Source organism: Rhea pennata, chromosome 37, assembly GCF_028389875.1.
Source record: "Rhea pennata isolate bPtePen1 chromosome 37, bPtePen1.pri, whole genome shotgun sequence".
NCBI lineage: Eukaryota > Metazoa > Chordata > Aves > Rheiformes > Rheidae > Rhea > Rhea pennata.
This window is the reverse complement of record NC_084699.1, coordinates 195500-218594: the sequence shown is the minus strand read 5'-3', so window position 1 is coordinate 218594 and position 23095 is coordinate 195500. Positions and strand designations below refer to the sequence as shown.

The window sequence follows — 23095 nt, the reverse complement described above, 5'->3', positions numbered from 1 at the left end:
CCAATCTGATAGCCTTCTCTGATGGAATGACTGGCTGGGTAGACGAGGGGAGAGCAGTGGACGTTGTGTCCCTTGACTTCAGCAAGGCTTTGGACACTGTCTCCCATAACATCCTCCTAGAGAAGCTCAGGAAGTGTGGATTAGACGAGTGGACAGTGAGGTGGATTGAGAACTGGCTGAAAGGCAGAGCTCAGAGGGTTGTCATCAGTGGTGTGGAGTCCAGTTGGAGGCCTGTGGCTAGTGGCGTCCCCCAGGGCTCAGGACTGGGTCCCATCCTGTTCAACTTATTCATCAGTGACCTGGATGAGGGGACGGAGTGCCTCCTCAGCAAGTTTGCTGATGATCCCAAGCTGGGAGGAGTGGCTGACACACCTGAGGGCCGTGCTGCCATTCAGAGAGACCTGGAGAGGCTGGAGAGCTGGGTGGAGAGGAACCTCCTGAGGTTCAACAAGGGCAAGTGCAGGGTCCTGCACCTAGGGAGAAATAACCCTAGGCACGAGTACAAGCTGGGGGCTGACCTTGTGGAGAGCAGCTCTGCAGAGCAGGACCTGGGAGTGCTGGTGGATGACAGGTTGACCGTGAGCCAGCAATGTGCCCTCGTGGCCAAGAAGGCCAATGGTCTCCTTGGGTGCACTGGGAAGCGTGTTGCCAGCAGGTCAAGGGAGGTGATCCTGCCCCTCTTCTCAGCCCTGGGGAGGCCTCATCTCGAGTACTGGGTCCAGTTCTGGGCTCCCCAGGACAAGAGAGACACGGAGCTACTGGAGGGAGTCCAGCGGAGGGCTATGAGGATGATCAGAGGGCTGGAGCATCTGCCCTATGAGGAACGGCTGCGAGAGCTGGGCCTGTTTAGCCTGGGGAAGAGAAGACTGAGGGGGGATCTTAATCTTATCAATGTGTACAAGTACCTGAAGGGAGGGTGTCAAGGGGACAGGGACAAACTCTTTTCAGTTGCCCCGTGTGGCAGGACAAGAGGCAATGGGCAGAAATTGAAGCACAGGAAGTTCTGCCTGAGCGTGAGGGGGAATTTCTTCCCTGTGAGAGTGACGGAGCACTGGAACAGGTTGCCCACAGAGCTTGTGAAGTCTCCTTCTCTGGAGATCTTCAAGGCCCGCCTGGATGCAACTCTAACATGTTCCAGGTGACCCAGCTGAGCAGGGGGTTGGACTGGATGATCTCCAGAGGTCCCTTCCAACCATACGCATCCTGAGATAGGGCTGAGGCTGAGCAGCCCAGGGGGGCCGGGCTTCTCCTTTCTGCCCTTTTGGAGACCTGGGGAGACATTTGCTTCCCTCCCGGCCTCAGGTCCCTCTGCTGATGGCCGTGACCTGGCGAGGACGGTGGAGAGCGGTCTAGCAACGCCGCCAGCCATTCGTGGGTGCATCCCATCAGGGCCCTGGTCACAAGCAGGGCCTCCGTCACTGCCCCAACCAGCATAAGCAGTTTTCGCGCAGTAGTAGGTGCCGGTGTCCCCAGCCTTGAGGCTGTTCATCTGCAGGTAGAGCGTGCTCTGCGCGTCGTCCCGGGAGATGGTGAAGCCACCGTGTAGCCTGTATCACTACCATCGCTGCTAATACCCGCTAGACCTTCAAGCTCCTTCCCAGTCACTTGTTGGACCCAAACCATCTGGAAGCTGCTGAAGGTGAACCCGGTTCCCTTGCAGGAGAGGCGGAGGCTCCCGCCGGGCGGCCGGAGGCCCCCTCCGGCCTCGCTCAGCTGCGCGTCCGCCCGCAGCCCTGGGCACAGCCCCACCCCGCCGTGCCCGGCCCCACGGTTTCTCCCGCTTAGGGGGTTCACTGCTGTCCGCAGGGTCCCCCCCCCATGTCGGTGCAGCCGGGGGCTGGTGCACGGAGCCCGGCAGCACCCGAGTGCCTCCATCCCCGGCCGTGCCCCGCGCAGGCAGGGGCTGCCGGCACAGCGCGCCGAGCCTGAGTGGGGGGCTCAGAGGAGGTTCGGGCACCGCAGGGGGACGGGGCCGCGGCGGGGGGCATGGGGCAGGGCCGGGGGGGGGGCCACCACGCTCCCCACCCAGGGGCGGCAGCACCCGCAGGGCTCGGGAGGCCGCCGTGCTCCCCCCAGGAGCGGCAGGGGCCGGGAGGCTCGGGGACCACCGCACTCCCCACCGAGGGCCGGCAGCACTCACGGGGCTCGGGGGCCGCTGCGCTCCCCCCCCCCAAGAGCCGCACTGCCCACGGGGCTCGGGGCGCCGCGGGCGCTGCTGCCCTCGTGCGTCGCGCGGGGAAACGACCCGCGGGAGGCGCCGCCCGGCCCCGCCCCGAGGCTGCTCGCCCGCGTTGGGGGGGGGGGGGAACCGGGGGCCGCGCTCCGCGCATCGCCCCGGGGCCGCCGCAGCTGCGCGGGCCGCCGCCACCCGCGACGGGCTCGAGCCCCTTCCCGGGCCCGCCGGAGAACCCGGGTCCCTCGCCGGAGACGCGGAGGCTCGAGAAATTGCGGCGCCGGGGGCCGGGCCGACCCCTGCCCCGCACGGGCGCCGAGGCCCCGGGCTCCCGCCCCTGCTGCCAGGGGCGGGGGGGAGACACGAACAACCCGCCGCCCTCGGAAACCCCGGAGCGAACGACTCGGCCCGTCCGCAGCCCCTCGGACTAACCCCGGCCCTTGTTTAGCTCCGGGTTGGAGCAAAGCGGTGCGGGGGGGGGGGGGATTGGGGGCCCTTCGTGGTGGTGGTGGTGGGGGGAGCGATTTGCTGCCAGCTGGAGCAACCCGCAGGAGCTGCTGCCAGGCACCCAGCGGCTCTTTGCTGCTTCCCCATTTAAAATAAATAAATAAATGTTTAAAACAACACGTGTGTGCATGCGTGGGGGGGGGGGAAACACGTACGTGCCGTTGCCTGGGGTGTGTGTACAGGGGGGGGTCTCAGCTGCTCCCGCACGGCCATTTCCCAGCTGAGCTGGTGGCCAGGAAACATAGGAGCGTGTTAAACCAACTGCTTTTAGTGTGTATTCAGCGTGTAAATGCTTGTGCACTGCACTTTGCAACTGGGGGGGTGCACTGGGGGGGGGCAGCACTTCCAGACAGGGTGGATTTGGGGGTGGCAATGCCCAAAACATCCCGTTCCCCCCCACCACCCTGAGAGCCCCACGGCACAGCACGGACTTGGCTGGAGCAGTGGGGTCACTGCGCCGGAGCACGGCCCCATCGCACCCGCGGGGCGAGTGTGACCCTCAAATCCCCACCGGCACCTCACAACAGAGGACTAAAGACACTTATTAAAAGAAATAAAAAATGATAAAATATAAGAATTGGGTGGAGTGGGGCTGGCAGGGAGAGGACGGGGGGCTGCAAGGGGCAGGTGCAGCAGCCAAGTCCACGACCGCCTCGGGGCGCCGCGAGGGGCCGAGCGGTCCCAAAGGCAGCGACTCCGGCCCCAAAAGAGGCGGCGGCGCCGGGGCCCTTATGAGCGCGGGCGCATGCAAATCCCGGCAGCGCGGCGCCTTCAAATGCCGCCGGCCCCGCCGTGCCGCCACCACCGCCCCGGCGCCCACCACCCCTCCCGCCCCGCCACCATGAGCCCTCGGCTCCGCGGCCTCGTCCTCCTCCTCCTCGCGGCCCTGCCAGGTAGGGCCCGGCCCCCCGCCGGCACCCGCCGCCCCCGGGGGCTCCCCCGGCCGCGGGTGCCTCCGCTCCGCAGCGGGCGCCCGGCCGCCCCCGGGGCCGGCCCCGAGCCGGGCGGCTCCGGCCACCGCCAAAGCCGCCCCGCTCAACCCCTCTGCTCTCCTCTCGCCTCTCCGCAGGGCTGCGGGCGGACGCGCAGCTGATCGAGGACGGAGGGGGCCTCCAGCCGCCCGGCGGGAGCCTCCGCCTCTCCTGCAAGGCCTCCGGGTTCACCTTCAGCAGCTTCAGCATGGAATGGGTCCGGCAGGCGCCCGGCAAGGGGCTCGAGTACGTCGCTGCTATTAGCAGCGGTAGTAGCACATACTACGCGGATGCGGTGAAAGGGCGCTTCACCATCTCCCGGGACAACGCGCAGAGCACGCTCTACCTGCAGATGAACAGCCTCAAGGCCGAGGACACCGGCACCTACTACTGCGCGAAAACTGCTGGTACTCACAGCGGTGCAGAGCCCGCTGGCGGCTCAGCAAAATCCCCGGCGAGGCCTTTCGCCCCCTTCCCGTTCCCCTGCGACGCACAGGGGCAGTGATGCTCGCCCGCGCGCGGCGAACCAGTGCGGCATGCCCAGCACCATGCCCAGATCTTCTCGCCTTGCAAAACCCTCTGCACCACGTCCCATCTCCACGCACCTGCCCAAAGCTTTGCACCATGCAGAAACCTTTGCATCTCCTACGCCCGGCTCCATGGCCAGCTCCAAACACACCACGATTTATCCCCAAACCCGGCCCGGCTCCGGGCACTGGCCCCAGCTCCAAACACACACGATTTATCCCAAAATCCAGCCCAGCTCCGGGCACTGACCCCAGCCCCAAACACACACGATTTATCCCCAAACCCAGCCTGGCTCCGGGCACTGGCCCTAGCTCCCGCCCAGCCCTGCGCTCCATCTTGCCGTGTTGCACAGGGTCTCAGCACAGAGTCTCCAAGCTCCTGCACCAAATCCGACCCCCAAACTGTGCCTGCATCCCCCTTCCCTGCGCCACTGCCGGATGCAATAACCAGGGTGAGGGAAGCCGCAGCTCTACCGCAGCAGTAGGAGGGGAAACAGCTGCAAAATAGCAGCTGCTCCTCGGCCATGAAATGCATAAATCAGTATCAATTTCCTCCCTTGTGGGCAGAGGAAACCCAAGTGCCGCTTCCCCTGCCTCCGCCAGCGCATCGAAAGCGCCCGGGGACAGCCGGCGGGGCCCCGGCGCTGCAGGCAGGGTGCTCAGCGTGTGCCGCAGCCTCCTTTCCTCCTCCGTGCAACCAGGCAGGACACCGGAAAAGGGAAAACACCCCAAAAATCACCTCCTGCGCTTCCTGATTTCCCAGCTGGCAGCTCAGAGGAATGCAAGAACCATCCCGGTTCCTTCCAGCCCAGCAAAAGCCAGGGACTTGGAGGGGGGGGAGGGGGAAGAAGAAAAAAAGCTTTTTTGCACACTGCTGCAGCTCTTATTCCCTCCAGAGCAACGTGAGGATGAGCCACAGCAAAGGGATGTGTCGCTGCAATGCAAGAAAATGGGAGTGATTCTGCAAACAGCAGATTGCTCCTTTCACAATGCTTTTTTCAAAAAAAAAAAAAAAAAAAAATCGAAGTTGCCTTTTTCCCAGCAAGCATCAAGCAGGATTTTGCCAAGCAAAACGAAAAAGAGGAAGCCTCCTTTCTAATCACAGAGATCTGCCTGTCCTCAAGGGGAAGTGCCGCTTTTTTTTTTTTCTCCATACACCAGACTTTTCCCCTTGCAGTGACACAACCTTTGACAAAATCCCAGCAGAGCCCATGAAAGGGCCAGAGCATCCAACCCCATTGCAATTGCTGCAGAAATGGTGCCTTAGTCAAGCTTTTTGCAGTAAAAATCCCTCTAGGTCACAAGCCAAACGCCCACGATCCTCCGTGCAGCCACCGCTGCGCTGGGGGATAACCCGAAACACCGTCCCGAGAGCCAGCGAAAGCCTTGTTTCATGGTTGCAAATCAAACAGCTATTTTCATAACTTCCTCTAATCATGAGCAGGAGAAAGTCACCCGCAAAGGGCATTTCGGGGCAGTTTCAGACTTTTTAGGCATTTGAGCGCCCTGGGTAGATTTGCATTAAAGTGAATTGCTATTTTTGGATGTGATTTTTTCGGGGACTATTTCCCATGCCATCTCTCCACCCCTCCGGATGCCGCTGCCTTTCCGTTTATGCAAATCTGCCCTCAAAAATGAGCTTAAAACCCCACAGCAGCCAGGCACTGCCGGCTCCCTGCACAGGGGAGCAGGCAGCAAGGAGAGCGCCGCAGTTGACCCAAATCTGCAGTTTTTTTCCACCTGTTCCAGGCAGCATCACCAAAAAGCCACCTGGGCCAGGAATTGCCTGTTGTGCATCAGCCACTTCTCATCTTGGCCAGAGCAGGAGGCACCTTCCCAGCGCACGGATTCGCCCGCGCTTGCCGGCGGACTCAGCCCTCCCGTTGCTGCGAGGGAGACGACGGAGGACGCCAGCGCAGCGGAGCCATAAAATGGGATTTAAGGCATCACACTCACCCCCTAAAAAACCGGATTTTTCTTTGCCCTGGGAATGGATAGAAGTGGCACATTGCTCCATGGAATTCGTTATTGCAAACCCCCAAATGGCACAGAAAAGGCAGGAGGTGCCGCCGCAGGGCGACCGCACCCCTGTCGATGCACAGAATTTGCACCACGTTTACTGGCTGGACGCCGCTGCGGCAAAAAATTCCACAGCGGATGTAGATGCTTCTCGGTCCCGCCGAGCAGGGAGCATGGGAATTTCTGCGCACACATGCCGAAGGTGCATTAAAAAGCAAATCGATGCTGGAAAATGGGTTATTTTCCATGGGCCACTACGCCAAGGGATGCCCTAACCCCCTCCCAGTCTTTGCAAAGCAGATGATCCGCCAGGAATACGTTGCAATCTGAAAGAATGCATCAGCAGCAATGGATATAGAGGAATATACGCCGCCTTGGGAATTGCTTTGGGAATTTGTCCTCCGAGGCACCTCGGGTGCAAGGAATTAATGCCAGGGGATCTCATCCCCCCCACGTCACTGTGTTTGCAAAAATGCAGCTTGGCCCCGTGCGAAGCTGATGGGGGATTTTTGCACGGGGGCAAAGCACGGTGGCTACTGGTAGTGGTTGGTATCACGGTACTCCGGCCCATGACAAAAACCCCCGCGGCAGCGTCCAAACCGCCACCCGCAACAGACGAATTGCAGCTGGAAACCTGATTTTTTTTTTTTTTAAGGAAAAAAAAAAAAAAAAAAGCAAAGCAAAACCAAAAAGGGTCTCTCCTGCCGATGCAGGATTTTGCACTGCCCTGCACCACTGTGGGTTGTACTGGTGATTGGTATCACCGTGATAAACTCCGTGACAAAAACAGGTATTGAAAGATGCCGACAGGAGCTGGGGGGAGGGGGAGGGGAGCAGTTTGTGTGTGGGGGGGGGGAAAAACATTTTTCCCTCCTCCATCCTGTATGCAAAAAGGGATTTAATTGCAAATAGTGCAATATTGCTGGAAATTCTAAAAAACAACCCCCCCCCATTAGGAACTGCTTTGCTTTTGCGCCCCATTCAGAGCAGGTTAATCGTACAAAAGCCTCAAGACTTTTGTGGAAAAACAATCCCACCACTGCTTCAGTCCCTGCCCCGAGCAGTTTAGAGTGTATCAAGGTCATTAGCAAGTTCACGAACGGCTCTAATTAGGGTCCCCCCCGCAACGCAAGCAGCATTTGCAGCGCTCCCCCATACCCGACACAGCAGCGAAATGGGATTTTCTGCACGCAGCGAATATTTTGAGGCCTTTTCTGCCCCCAGAACAGGCTGTGCGACCCGAGGGGCTGCAGCCGGGGTGGGGGAAGCACCGACGCAGCCCACCCTCTCTCCGCACATTTGTTGCATTTCAGCAGGTTTGTTTGCTGGCGAAGGAGGTTTTTGTGCTGCCGTGCACCACTGTGCTAGTTACTGTGGTTATGCACAGTGATACATGCAATGACCAAAAATAGATAGCAACAGCGCCGTTCCGGGGCAAAAAGGCAGCTTTTTGGGTGTGAGGCAGGGACCTTTTTGTGCAGGCCTGCACCACCGTGTACTTGTGCTAGTACTGGTCACAGTGGCACAGACCATAGCAAAAACCTACCTGCCAACAAGCCCCAGCAGCGCCCACCTCGCAGTTTTGCATGCATATGCAAAAAAGATTAGCTGAAAATATTAATTTCAGGAAATTAGGAGGAATTAATGAACAGCAGCAAGCTGGCACAGTGCAGCAATAACCTCCTTGCAAAAGTTTACCACTTCTAAAGCAGCCAAACTCAAGAGAACTCATTGGCAAAAGTGCAGAAGTCAAAAACCTGATAAACCTGAATTTTCTTTTTGAAAGAAAAGAGTGCAAAAGGGGGACATTCCCCCCTGCCCCCAGGGAATTCTGTGCTGCAAGAAATCACTGGGTGATGCTGGTGGTACTTGTCACCCCAAAACAGGCCCAGACAAAAACCCTCCAGAAAAGGGCTATGGGAAAGGCAAATAACTGGGGCCAAGGCACAGGAAGCATGCAAAATCTGCAGCCAAAAATCATGGGAAATAGGAAAACCCACAAATGCCAGTGCAGGGCATTGCAGTCCTAGCAATTTCCAGAGAGGTCCCCGTGGGAAATGCATTGCCACAAGGAGCAATCCTAGCAAAACCTCCTTTTTTCCCCTCCTTTTGTAACTCCCTTTTGATCCTTTGCAATTTGTTGCAGAAAATCAAGTATTTCAGCAGCCAGAGCTGCTCTCTTCAAGCTCAGGTTTTGCTTTTCCTGTGTAAAAACAGCTTTCAGGCAAGTTATTGCAATACTTGTCATTGCAAACAGCAAAATGAATGTTATTGATACCACACCTAACTAAACAGTTATAATATCACTATGTCATTAAGGCTCAGTGCAAACAGTACATTGCAAAAAGAAAAAACCCGACATTTTAACTCACAATAAAAACAATTACTTCCCTGCAGCAAAGACAAGCAAGGTGAGCTTGCAGAGAGCTCTCACCAGCTCAGAGACGCAGCGTTCCCAGCTCTTGAGATCACTTTTTTTTCCCCCACTTTAATAACATTTAATTCCTCAGAGAGCCGAGACCACAAGTTTGCATTGCAAATATTGGCGAGAAACAGCAGGTTTCAATCAAAAAGCACAGCTGAAGAAGCCTCACTTAACACAGCACCAGAGAGCAGCTGGGGGACACCATCCCCAGGGGGAACAGAAGAGGAAATACAGCAGAAAAGAAAATTCTACCAACGCATTTTTTTCAGCAAAGTGGTTTCTAGCCCATGCAGAAATATAGATTCACACTACACAAACACAGGAGAGGAAAATAAGAAAAAAGCAGCAGTAAAAACATTGCAACCAGCACTGCCCAGTGTGACACAAACCAGAGCCCTCTGTCGTGGGGGGGATGCTGCAACCTTTGCTCAGGGGGGCAATAGGTGCAGAAAACCCCCAAATCCTGCCAAAGCCCCTTAAAACAAGGCTCCACCAGCAGCCCCATTCCTCCCTGCTGCACTTGAGCCCCTTGACTTAGCAGGAAAACACCCCTGGGGTAGCAACCAAGGGGGGCTTACTGCCTAGAAAGCCCCAACCTAAGATCTGCAGAAGCAAGAAAGGAAAATACAGTTCCAGCTAGGGACGTAAATTAAGAAAACACAGCCCAAAACAGCAACAAAACCGGGAGATGCTACAACAGTCTTTTCTGGAGCCCAACTTACCTGGTACGGTACGGAGCAGCCCGGCAGCACCACGCAACCCCCCGAAGCCGATTTCAGGGAGCCAAACAGCTCCCTGCCCCTTTCCGCCGGCTTTTAAGCCCCCCCAGCCGGCGCAGCCCCTTCCCGCAGGTGTCCGGCATGAGGGTGATGCGGGATAAAGGGGGAGGGCGGGGGTGGGAAGCTGGCTAGTTTGGGGGGGGGGGGGGGGGGGGCGCTGCACTTTTTGTAGGCGGCAAGGCAGCGAAGGCAATGTTGATGCTTTTTAAGGGGCAAAAGCTGACTCTTTGAGGTACGTGCAAGTTCAGGCTGCACCCCCCCCCCCCTGCGCCGCAGACAGCAGCGCTCTGGGGGAGCAGGTCCAGGGTTTTCTGGTGTGGTTTAGCCCTGCTTGCTGGCAATCCTCCTCTTGCAAGTCTAAATCTATCTATCTATCTATATATTTTCTTTCTGTCCGCATAACAGTGGGTTTCAGCAGCTCTGAGGCCAGGTGCTTCCTCCCGGGGCTGCAGGTTTCCAGCCAGGGGCTCCCAGAGCAACTTGTTGCTGCCGAAAGCAGCTGTTGGCTTCTCCTCTTGGTCCCCCCGTTTCTCTGCAAGCTGAGTGCTTAAGGGTGGAGAGAGGGAGGGGGAAATAAATTCTCCAAAAATAAAATAAACAAGGTCTCCAAAGATAAGTGAGCTGATCTCTGCGCTGCCTCGGGAGAGAATTCTTTCCTGCTCTGTGGCAAAGTGCAAGAAGAAAAAAATACTGTTTTTTTTTTTTTCATGAATCTTTCCTTTCGCAAGGTGCACGAAGCTGTGGCAGAGGGGAGGTTCTTCCCCCCTTTTCTCCCCAAAATGTGCTGCAGGGCAGGGACGAGGGACAAGGATCGATCTGCATGAGAAAAGGCGGGTGGGAAGGGGGGGAGGGAAAAACAACCCATCCTCCCCTCAAAAAAAAAAGAGGAGGAGGGGTGAGAAAAAGGGTATCGCAGAGCGCCGATTTCCCCGCGTTTCGCCCCATCACGTTGCAGCGGCGCCATCGTTTGTTTATTTATTTTTTTTTTTTTTCGGTCCCGACGGGGAGGATTTGGCTTTTTTTGCGGCTTGCGCCGCGGGATGTTTTTTATATATATATATTTTTTTTTAAGCTTATTTCGGGGCAGAGCAGCGGGGGGGCGGGCGGGGGGTTTTTGCCGCGGGCGGCGGCGGCTCCGCAGCGCCGTGGAGTGCTGGTAGCATCGACGCCTGGGGCCGAGGCACCGAGGTCATCGTCTCCTCCGGTGAGACCCTTTTCCTGGCACTTTCGGGGCGGGAGATTTGGGGGCGATTTCGGGACTTGGGGCGACGTCGGGGGGGGGGCGCATGGGGCCGAAACGGCCCCCGAAAGGCACCGTCGGGGGGGGCCCGAAACGGCCCCGAGCGACCGTCCGGGAGGCCGAAAACGTCCATTTTCCCCATTTTCTCAATTTTTTCCTCCTCTTCGTGCGGAAAAATGGGCATTGGGGGGCCGAAAATGTCCATTTTCCCCTCTTTTTCTCCACTTTTCTTCCCTTCGCGGAGGAAAAAATGGACATTGGGGGGCCGAAAATGTCCATTTTCCCCTCTTTTTCTCCATTTTTCTTCCCTTCGCGGGGGATAAAAATGGACATTTGGGGGCCGAAAATGTCCATTTTTCCGACTTTCTTCATTTTTTCCTTCCTTCGCGGGGAAAAAAAATGAAAAATTGATATTTGGGGCCGAAAAATCCCCACTTTGATGATGTCGAGGAAGGGAGAAAAATTGTCAGATTGGACTTGGCGGAGGTGGAAATATAGAAATTTGTCGGGTGTCTTTAGCCCTCCTGGAGGGTCTTTTGGAGGCAAAAACGAGGGGAAATAGGGGTTTTGTTGCCTTCAACTCCGAGTCGGAAAAATCCTCATTTTCCCCCTTTGGGGGATAATTATTTATTTATTTATTTATTTATGAGTCTGCCCTGTCCGCAGAGTGGAAGTGTTGTTGTTTTCCACTATTTTTTAATTATTCCCCCGATTATTATTATTTTTTTTCTTGGCGTGGGAGAAATTCACTCTGAGTCGGGGAAAAATTAGACGTTTTGGGGCCAGATGAGGCAATAAAAGGGAATCGGTTGTTGGATCAGGACCCGAATTTTTAAGATTTTTATTAGTCGCCCGTTTAGGGCCCCGAATCCAACTTTCGCCTTTTAGTCGGTTTTAATCGGAGAAATATTTGTGTTTTCAATAGAATTGAAGTGTCGAGACTTCAGGTCGGCCCCGAAAGTGGCTTTTCGGGGTGTTTTTTAGGCTGGTTTGGGGGTTTCTGCGCGCCACAGAAAAAGCGGCGAAAGTCTCGATTCTCTGAAATAATAATCAAAAATCGGGGAGGTTGTTAGTGAGCGGAAAATTGTGCGATTTGGCCCGAAATGGGTTGAAGATGGAGGCGAGGGACGGCGGCGGCAGTGCCCGCAGGTAATAATTTTTCTTTTTTGTTGTTTTTTCTTCTTTTTTGAGCCGTTTCTGGTGGATTTTGAGCGAAATTTGCCGTGTTTAGGTCGAGGCGCGGGCATCAGCGGGCGGATTTTGTGCTTTGAATCGCGCGGCTTTTGGGGCTTAAAATGTGGAGTTTTGGGGCTCGCGGATTAATTTTGGCTGCTGTGTCCGAAATCGTATTTTTCATGTCTTTAGGGTGTTTTTTTTAGGGCCGAAAGTGCCCTTTTGGCTGAGTCGAAAAGCCCTCAACTGGCACCGTTCGGGTGAAGTTGATCCATTTTTAAGTAGAAAAATCGGAATCTGGCATCTTAGGGGCTGTTTTGGGAAAAGTTTGAACTGTATAAGACTGAGAGATCTATGATATATATGATATATATGATATATATGATATATATGATATATATGATATATATGATATATATGATATATATGATATATATGATATATATGATATATATGATATATATGATATATATGATATATATGATATATATGATATATATGATATATATGATATATATGATATATATGATATATATGATATATATGATATATATGATATATATGATATATATGATATATATGATATATATGATATATATGATATATATGATATATATGATATATATGATATATATGATATATATGATATATATGATATATATGATATATATGATATATATGATATATATGATATATATGATATATATGATATATATGATATATATGATATATATGATATATATGATATATATGATATATATGATATATATGATATATATGATATATATGATATATATGATATATACGATATATATGATATATACGATATATACGATATATACGATATATACGATATATACGATATTCTTTAATGAGTTACACGGATTTTATTGACTGTATGGGCGATACGTTATTTATATTGTATACGCATGTCTGTGTATATATGTGTGCGTATGTATACATATATTATCTCTGTTTTAATCCTTTGATGGCTTAATGCGAACAGAGAAGATCCCGGAGCCGCTTGAGCCCGTTCTCAAAGGCCGGGAGGAAAATGAGGCAATTTAATCCGATAATTCACCTGGAACGGTTAAAACGGGGCTTTGGGTGTCCCCCCCCCCCCCCCCCCGTAAAACAAATTATTGTAAGGCAAAAGGACTGTTTGGGCAGATCAGAAGTGTTTTGGTGTTTAAGGTCAGATCGGGAGGCTGGAGGTGACAGCTGGCCCAATTTTGGCTTTTTTTGCAGTGTTTTAAGGCTGAATGCAGGGCTCTAAATGCCTCCAATAGTTTAATTATTTGCCTGTGGTCGGTAATAAAATAACGAAAAAGCCTGCTTCTTCTGCTGCAGGCTTTGGATGTGAAAAGGTGAAACTCGAGCCAGCCCAAAGGGTTAAAAATATATAGAAATAAAATCAAAACTACTCTTTTTTTTTCCTCGGAGCAGGGGATTAGCCCTTGAAATGGTTGTTTTTGTCCCCAGCTCAGTGGAGCGTGGGGCTGCAGGTGGCTCTTTCGGGTGGTTTATTTCGAGATCCGAAACCACCTTAAAATAACCCAGTTCTGGTTTCGAAAACAGCAGAAAATGGGAAGTGTTTTTTTCTGTTTTCTCCCTTTTTGCATAAAAAAAAAAAAAAGCAAACCCAGACTGGAAAACATCACCACCTGCTCCGAGGAGGAAAATCAGCCCCCGCCGCGGTTTGGGCTAAATTAAGCAAGTTTTGGGGTCAATTCTTCTTTGTTTTGCTTTGGCAAACAACTCTTCTGAGCAAGCTTTGTTTTCCCGAAAAGGGAGTTTTTTTTTTTTTTTAATCTCACTTGGGAGACCCAAATTTGCTGATTATAATCTTGCAGATTAATTGCAGTGTGACTGGTGCAAAAACCGACCCTTAATAATTTAGAATTTGGGTCAAGATGGGTTTAAAAATAAACCTTAACGAGGTGGCTGATGATAATTGTGACTTTAACATGTTCCCATTAGTTTTTAATCCTAATTGAGTGTTTTCGGTGATGATTGTGACTTTAATGCGCCCCAGTTAGTTCTTAGACTCGAGTGTTTCTCCCTTTTTAGACTTTAATGCTAATTTTGTGAAGATTTTCTTCCCTAGATCTTTTATTTTTTAAAAAAGTCTTTAAGTTGCAGACACCCCTCGAACTCGTCTGAAATTCCACCAGGAGCTTTCAGACGCTTGTTAAGATACATATAAAATACGGAGGCGACCGCCGCTAATTACCGGCAAGGCAGTTAATTAAACTCTTGGACGTGGAAGGGATGGGAATAAGCGAGCGCTTGCTAGAAACGCAGCCGGTAAGAGATTCATTGCGCTCTGCGCCTCGGCGGCTGCCGGCTTTGGGGGGTCCGGCTCCCCGGGCCTCGGTCTGGGCTCGTGGTGCCTGCGCGGGGCCGAGGCGCCCCGAACCCGCCGCGCGTCGGCCCGTGGAAACGGCGGTGCTTTCGGCCGGTTTTCGTCTCGGCGCTCGGCTAATTCTTGCGGTCCGCGGGGGGAAGGATGGACCTTTCTGCTGGTCTCCACCGGCAGCAGATGGAGGTTGCTCAGGGCTGAAATGAGGAGAAATCACGGATTTCAATGAGTTTTGTCAGTGGAGGCATCTGCTTTAAAGTGACTGTTGACTTGCATTTGAAGTGTTTTGGAGAATAGTTTGATTATTTTTTTCCAGTTTATCTCTTTTTGAGATACTTTGAGATTGTTTGAACTGCCTTGAAGGCTGTGCTCGACCCCGGGGGTTTATGTTTGGGTGCAGTGAGCTGAATTAACAGATTCGGGGCTCTCTGGTGGGGCTGAAACGCAGCAGCTGGTGCAGAGGGGATGCTTGAGCAGTTGCAATTGCTTGATTAATTGGATCATTAATTGGGCTGTGGGCTTGGACATGGTCAGGTTCCTCCTGGGGCTGGAGTTGGGACTGCATCTGTGGAGGGCATAGACCCGATTCGGAGGAAATTTAGGGTCTGGTACACGGAGGTACCAGCTCCAGATCCACCAAAGCCAGTTCCCTGGCAATGGTGGAGCAGCAGGGGAACCCCGGGGTGCTGGTACCAGCCCAGCTGTGGTTCTGCAGGGTCTGGTACATGGTGGTACCAGCTAGTACCAGGTCCAGTTCCTGCAGTATCAGCTTGTGGGACACGCCGGGGAGCGGGTACCGACCTGACTGGGTCCCAGCAGACTCTGGTGTGTGGTGGTACCAGCTGGTACCAGGTTTGGTTCCTGCAGTAGCAGCTCTGGAGGGACCCTGGGGTGCTGGTACCGACCCAGCAGGGTCTGGTCGAGCCTGGTGCCTGGTGGTACCAGCTGGTACCAGGTCCGGTTCCTGCAGTAGCAGCTCTGGGGGACCCTGGGGTGCTGGTACCGACGCAGCGGGGTCTGGTTGAGCCTGGTGCATGGTGGTACCAGGTCCGGTTCCCGCAGTAGCAGCTCTGGGGGACCCCGGGGTGCTGGTACTGACCCAGCAGGGTCTGGTCGAGCCTGGTGGTACCAGCTGGTACCGGGTCCGGTTCCCGCAGTAGCAGCTCTGGGGGACCCCGGGGTGCTGGTACTGACCCAGCAGGGTCTGGTCGAGCCTGGTGGTACCAGCTGGTACCGGATCCAGTTCCTGCAGTAGCAGCTTGGGGGGGCCCCAGGGTGCTGGTACCGACCCAGCAGGGTCTGGTCGAGCCTGGTGCCTGGTGGTACCAGCTGGTACCAGGTCTGGTTCCTGCAGTAGCAGCTCTGGAGGGACCCCGGGGTGCTGGTACCGACCCAGCAGGGTCTGGTCAAGCTTGGTGGTACCAGCTGGTACCGGGTCCGGTTCCTGCAGTAGCAGCTTGGGGGGGCCCCAGGGTGCTGGTACCGACCCAGCAGGGTCTAGTCGAGCCTGCTGCATGGTGGTACCAGCTGGTACTGGGTCCGGTTCCTGCAGTAGCAGCTCTGGGGGATCCTGGGGTGCTGGTACCGACCCAGCAGGGTCTGGTTGAGCCTGGTGGTACCAGCTGGTACCAGGTTTGGTTCCTGCAGTAGCAGCTTGGGGGACCCCGGGGTGCTGGTACCGACCCAGCAGGGTCTGGTCGAGCCTGGTGGTACCAGCTCTTGCTGGGGTTCTGTACTGCAGAACCGGCTCTGGGGGACCCTGGGGTGCTGGTACCGACCCAGCAGGATCTGATCGAGCCTGGTGGTACCAGCTCTTGCTGGGGTTCTGTACTGCAGAACCGGCTCTGGGGGACCCCGGGGTGCTGGTACCGACCCAGCAGGGTCTGATCGAGCCTGGTGGTACCAGCTCTTGCTGGGGTTCTGTACTGCAGAACTGGCTCTGGGGGACCCCGGGGTGCTGGTGCTGGCTCAGCAGGGTCGGGCCGAGCCTGGTGCATGGTGGTACCAGCTGGTACCGGATCCAGTTCCTGCAGTAGCAGCTCTAGGGTGACCTCGGGGTGCTGGTACTGACCCAGCGGGGTCTGGTCGAGCCTGGTGCCTGGTGGTACCAGCTCTTACTGGGATTTTGTACTGCAGAATTGGCTCTGGGGGACCCCGGGGTGCTGGTATCGACCCAGCAGGGTCTGGTCGAGCCTGGTGCCTGGTGGTACCAGCTGGTACCTGGTCTGGTTCCTGCAGTAGCAGCTTTGGGTGACCCCAGGGTGCTGGTACCGACACAGCGGGGTCTGGTCGAGCCTGGTGCATGGTGGTACCAGCCGGTACCTGGTCTGGTTCCTGCAGTAGCAGCTTTGGGTGACCCCAGGGTGCTGGTACCGACCCAGCGGGGTCTGGTCGAGCCTGGTGCCTGGTAGTACCAGGTCTTGCTGGGGTTCTGTACTGCAGAACCGGCTCTGGGGGCCCCGGGGTGCTGGTACTGACCCAGCGGGGTCCAGCAGGGTCTGCCGTGTGGTGGCTCTAGGTCTGGGCCACCCAAGTGGGTTCCCAGGGTGTGGTGGGGCAGCTGGGGGTCTCTGGGGTGCTGGTACCAGCGCAGCTGGGGCTCATCAGTGTCTGGTGCATGGTGGTACCGTCTGGTGCTGGGTCCGGGTCCTGCAGAACCAGCTCCTGGGTGAGGGCTGTGGAGCCCCCGGGTTGGAGCAATGGCCTTGCCTGGGTCAGCGTTGGGTTGCACCGTTCCCACTCTCCCAAAATGGGGTGTTTGTCCCCGGATTGGCCCCGGGGTGGGGGGGACGGGACACGGTCCCTCTCCCTGCAGGCGGCAGTGGGGCCGTGGGGTGGCTTCCAGCCTTGGGGTGGCTTCCAGCCGTGGTGGCTCCCCACTGAATCGGGGTGGAAATCTGTGGCCATCCATGAATCTCCGTACACGGAGGAGAGCTGTGCACATCCATGGGTGCACGCGTGGTCCTGTGCATGCTCAGAGGAGAGCTGTGCACATCCATGGGTGCACGCGTGGTCCTGTGCACGCTCAGAGAGCTGCGCACATCTGTGATTGTGCGCACAGTCCTGTGCACGCTTGGAGGGGAGCTGTGCACATCCATGCATGCATGTGTGGTCCTGTGCACGCTCACGAGAGCCATGCACGTCCATAAATGTGCGCAGTCCCGAGCACGCTCAGAGGACAGCTGTGCACATCCATGGGTGCACGCGTGGTCCTGTGCACGCTCACGAGAGCCGTGCACGTCCATAAATGTGCGCAGTCCCGAGCACGCTCAGAGGACAGCTGTGCACATCCATGGGTGCACGCGTGGTCCTGTGCACGCTCACGAGAGCCGTGCACGTCCATAAATGTGCGCAGTCCCGAGCATGCTCAGAGGACAGCTGTGCACATCCATGGGTGCACGCGTGGTCCTGTGCACGCTCACGAGAGCCGTGCACGTCCATAAATGTGTGCAGTCCCGAGCACGCTCAGAGGACAGCTGTGCACATCCATGGGTGCACGCGTGGTCCTGTGCATGCTCAGAGGAGAGCTGTGCACATCCATGGGTGCACGCGTGGTCCTGTGCACGCTCAGAGAGCTGCGCACATCTGTGATTGTGCGCACAGTCCTGTGCACGCTTGGAGGGGAGCTGTGCACATCCATGGATGCATGTGTGGTCCTGTGCACGCTCACGAGAGCCATGCACGTCCATAAATGTGTGAGCAGTCCCGAGCACACTTGGAGGAGAGCTGTGCACATCCATGGATGCACGTGTGGTCCTGTGCACGCTCAGGAGAGCTGTGCACATCTGTGATTGTGCGCACAGTCCTGTGCACGCTTGGAGGGGAGCTGTGCATGTCCGTGAATACGTGCACGGAGGAGAGCACCTGTCTGTGAATGCACACATAGTCCTGTGCACACTCGGAGCAGAGCCGTGCACGTCCATGGATGCACGTGTGGTCCTGTGCACGCTCAGAGGAGAGCCGTGTGCATCCTTCAATGCATGCACAGCGGAGAGCACGTGTCCACAAGCGCACGCGTAGTCCCATGCACACTCGGAGCAGAGCCGTGCACGTCCATGGATGCACGTGTGGTCCCGTGCACGCTCAGGAGAGCCGCGCGTGTCCGTGAATGCGCTCACAGTCCCGTGCACGCTCGGAGCAGAGCTGTGCATGTCCATGGATGCACATGTGGTCCCATGCACGCTTGGAGGAGAGCCGTGCGCATCCGCGAGCGCACGCGTGTCCCGTGCACACGAACGGTGCTGGAGAAATTCCCGCCCGGGCGCAAGGCTCCTGGCTTCCGCTCGCCTTGCAGCGGGCCGTAACCCCTCTTCTCCCTCTCCCCCAGGGAGCCCCAGGGCCCCCAGCCTCTTCCCGCTCGTCTCCTGCAGCGCGTCGGAGAGCTCCGAGCTCTACTCGGTGGGCTGCTTGGCCGTGGACTTCCTGCCCAAGGAGCTCACCTTCTCCTGGGCCAACTACGCCAACGAGAGCGTCTCCGAGGGCGTCTCCACCTTCCCGCCGGCGCTCGCCGCCGGGCTCTACACGGCCGCCAGCCAGCTGACGCTGCCGCTGTCCAAGGGCAAGAGCGAGCAGCCCTTCTTCTGCGCGGCCCGGCACGTGCAAGGCAACCGCCTCGTGGAGCTGCACAACCCCAGTGAGTCGGGGGGCCAAGGCGGGGGGGTCTCGGGGCGCCGGGGAGCGTCGCGCGCGCTCAGCTCGTGTGCGTCCCGCAGGAGGCCCCCTGCCCGACGAAGTCCCCGTGCTGACCATCCACCCGCCGTCCCGCGAGGACTTCGAGGGGCCCTTCAGGAACTCCTCGGTGCTCTGCCGCGTCCTCAGCGCCCGCAAGCTGCCCGTCGCCGTGCAGTGGCTGAAGAACGGGGCTCTGCAGGAGACCGGCGTCACCACCCAGGACCCCGTCTCGGACGGCCACGGCGCCTACGTCGTCAGCAGCCGCGTCTCCGTCCTCGAGTCGGAGTGGGACGCCGGCGTCGTCTACACGTGCAAGGTGGACTCGGAGCTGAGGAACACGAGCAAAGCCCTGGAGTGCGGCTGTAAGTCCATCCGCCCGCCCCCCTCCCCGTTGCCATCCCGCGGTCTGGGGGCGTTTGGGGGCCGGGGGGGCTTTAACGGTCCCGCAGCCGCCGAAACGCCCCCGGGGCCTCCTGCCTTGCAGTCGAGCACCTGCCGGACACGGAGATCACGGTGAAGATGATCGCCCCGGCCTTCGCTGACATCTTGATCAACAAGGTGGCCAAGCTGACGTGCCGGGTGAGCAACCTGCCCAGCGTCGAGGGCCTGACCTTCACCTGGAGGAAGGAGACGGGCAAGGAGCCGGAGACCAAGACCCTGCCGCGGCTGCTGCAGCCCAACGGGCTCTACAGCGTGGACAGCGTCGCCAGCGTCTGCGCCGACGAGTGGGACAAGGGCGAGGTCTACGTGTGCCGAGTGACCCACCCCGAACTGCTCTTCCCCGTCGAGGAGAAGCTGCAGAAGATGACCAGTGAGCTGCTTTTTTTTCCCCTCTAAATAGCTAGGGAAGGCGAGTGCGCTGGCACGCTTGCTTGGAGCAGCGCTCGAGCGCTCACACGGAGCGCTCCTGCAGCGGGAACGGGCCCGGGGCGCACGAATCCCTGCTGCTGGGTTGGTTTCCCCCAAATCGGGGGAGGCGAGTGCGCTGGCACGCTTGCCCGGAGCGGCGCCCGCGTGCGTGCACGGAGCGCTGCTGCGGGGGGGCCGCTCCTGCAGCGGGAACGGGCCCGGGGCGCACGCGGCGCTGCAGCCCCCCAAGCCCCTTCCCCGGACGCCCGGCTCCTCCCAACCGCCGTCTCCCTCTTTTCTCCCCCCGCCCCGGCGCGCAGGCAACAACAGCAAAGCCCCGTCCATCTACGTCTTCTCGCCGCCGGCCGAGCAGCTCTCCGCGCGCAAGACGGCCACGGTCACCTGCCTGGTGAAGGGCTTCAACCCGCCCGACCTCGTCGTGCGCTGGCTGCGCAACGGGGAGCCGGCGGCGGCCGGCGAGTACGTGACGCTGCCGCCGGTGCCCGAGGAGCACCCGCCGCGCTCCTACTTCACCTACAGCGCCCTGACCGTGGGCAGCGACGAGTGGGACGCCGGCAACGTCTACACCTGCCTCGTGGGCCACGAGAAGCTGCCCTTGCAGGTGGCCCAGAAGTCGGTGGACAAGTTCTCGGGTAAACCCACCTCGGTCAACGTGTCCCTGGTGCTCTCCGACGCCGCCAACACCTGCTACTAGCCGCCCGGCGCAGCGAGACCTCCCGGCGCGCCTGCGCGTGCCTCGCTATAAAAAAAAAACAAAAAAAACCCCCAAATCCTCCCCTCAATGTTGTTTCTGGAGTGCAAAGTTGTTCCCTATTCTTTTTTAGAGAAGAAAAAAAACAGAGCAATAAAGTCGATTATGATTTTTTTTTTTTTGGACTCAACCATCACCACGTGAGATCTCTGGCTCGGGGGGTCGCGGGGGTGCGGCGGATGCTCCGGAGAAGCCCCGGCTCTGCGGCCTCTTGCATCGCTTCCCGGTGCTTTTCCCCTGCTTCTCGTTCCTGCAATGTGGCGGAGCCGCCGCCTGCTTTGGGGGTTTTTTATTTTCCATTTTCCTGCCTTTTCTGGGGTGTTTGGGGGCGCCTTCGCCTTGTGTGGGGGGGAAGCATGTGCGTCCCCCTTTGCAGCAGCAGCTTGCAGAAGCTTTATGAAAACACGTTTTCCTTAAAAAAAAGGGGGGGGGGATTGGAAATTGTGTTTTCCCTCCCAGGCTGGGGGGAGAAGCTGCTCTCTGCTATGCAAGCCAGGGAAGGGCTCTGTTTTGGGGCAGAATAGGGAAAATCTGGCCCCCAAAGCCAGAGGCGCTGGGAGATGCTGCAAAGAGGGATGAAAAACGGGTGCGGAGAGGGGCAAGAGCTGCTGGGTTGTTTTAATGCAAAGACCCAGCTTTAGCCTCGGCGGGAGCTGCGAGAGGGTTTTTCCTGGGAAAAGCTTCCTCCGGGAGGGGTTTTGCACCCAGAGCAGCGTTTTTGTCCTGTTTTGGGGGGGCTGCAAACCGGTGCTGCGGGTGCAAGGCCCCAACGCAGCCCGTTTGCACCCGCGGGGCGAAGCGGGGTCCGATCCCCAGGGATAAACCTGGAGAAGGGGGGGAGAATAGCGCAAACCCCCAAATCACGGCTTTTCTCGGCGAGTTTTGCTGCTCCTCGAGCACGCGGCCCCGAGTCCCCGCAGCACCCGGGGTCTCGATGCTCCTTCCCGGAGCCCGTTTCTCTTGGGGCTGCTCAGTCCCAGCTGATGCGAGAGCAAAACTGAGATTTTTCTCAGTTACTTCTTTATTTTTGTGATGGTTCTTGCCTGCTAAATGCAACGTGGCCTCGAGTGCTGGCGCTTGTGCAACACCCGCTTCGCAGGGGAGGGGGGAAAAGCTTATTTGCAGCAGCGACCACAGAACCGGGGCTTCTCGGGAGCATCCGTCCCAGAAAGGGGGAGTTTGGAGGGGAAAAGAGCCAGGATAAAAGCCAGATGCGATTTACTGCAGCACCCTTGGGTGTCCCAGCTCGTGCTGCAGCAATGGGCAGATGGAAAAGCTGCCTTAAAAAAAGAAAAGAAAAATCCCCCCCCAAGCTCAATTCTTTATCAGACTTGCAAAGAATTTGCGGGGAATTTTGCACATTTGCAAAGGGGCCAGATTGCATCCAGCTGCACCGGTGCCCTGCGGGATTTCCTGTGCACGATGCTCGATTCCCCCGTGGTGATGGCTTGCAACAAATTCCTGCTGCGCAGCAGCTCCCGTCTAAATGCACGGAAAAAGATAAACCAACCCAAAATTCACCGCAGGGACCAGAGCACCCAGAAAGAACAATTGCAAAAAATTGCTTTCGCACACCAGCAGTTGCTGGGTTTGCCCCCAGATCGGCCGCTTCGGGGCGTTTTTCCCTCCCCGCGGCTTTTGGCGCTCGCGGGCCCCGATTTCGCAGCCCGACCCGAGGCGAAACGGGGCTGAAGCCGGCAAAACGCAGCCCCGTCTCCCTGCCGCCGGCGAAGGCGCTAACTCGCTTCTGCCTCTGTCCCAAGCCTGCCTGGACGCCTTCGCGGAGCAGGAAGAGCAGAGTCTGAACAACCTCTGGACCACGGCGTCCACCTTCATCGTCCTCTTCATCCTCAGCCTCTTCTACAGCGCCACGGTGACGCTGATCAAGGTACGGGGCGAAAAGACGCCGCTTCCGCTCCCCAATCCCGCTCCGGCCCGGCCGGGCAAAGGCCCCGAGCGAAACGTGACCCCCCCCACCAAATGCAAAAAAAAAGAAAAAAAAAAAAGTGGATTCTTCCCACCTCCCGGCCAAAAATCTCTTCTTTTCCTGGGTGTTTCAGCAGGTCTTTTGCATTCGTGCATGTCTCGAATGAGCTCCAAGCCGGATGCTAGGAGAAAGGACGGGAAATAGGATAGTGAAAAAATATATACGAGAAATAGAGTAAAATACGTGGTTTGGCTCCGTGCTAATAAATGCCTCTCGCTTTCCCCGATTCCAGGTGAAATAAGGCCGATTCCCGGGAAGGGCGCGCTGCCCGGAGAGGCCGCCGCCAGCTCCGGCTCCTCGGCAGCCCGTTTCCCCACCGACGGATTTGGGACTCTTTTGCTCTTCGTTTCGGCTGGATTTGGCGCGAAAGCGCCGCCGCGGGGCGGGAGACGCTGCAGCTGGTCCTGGGTCGCCCCTGTGACCCCCCCCCCTTGTAAATAGCTGGAAAAATAAAGGTTCCTGGTGTCTCCCGAGCACGTGCTGTCCTTGTGTTCGCGCCACGGGTTCTAGGGGTGCTCCGTGCCCGGAGCAGGGATAGACCATGCACGGAGCAGGGATGGACCATGCACAGAGCAGGATGCTCCATGCACGGCGCAGGGATCTCCCATGCACGGAGCAGGGATATTGCATGCACAGAGCA

At 56.8% G+C, this 23095-nt stretch overlaps 1 gene segment (V, D, J or C); it reads left to right on the top strand.

Annotated features, from left to right (window-relative positions):
- The first annotated feature begins 3494 nt into the window (after window positions 1–3494).
- On the top strand, window positions 3495–22928 carry LOC134153006 (Ig mu chain C region-like). The segment is given in 9 exon segments: window positions 3495–3573; window positions 3750–4070; window positions 10543–10605; window positions 18504–18809; window positions 18889–19209; window positions 19332–19658; window positions 20017–20349; window positions 22232–22356; window positions 22688–22928. Coding segments are annotated over 9 exon segments (1857 nt in total).
- Window positions 22929–23095: the final 167 nt, after the last annotated feature.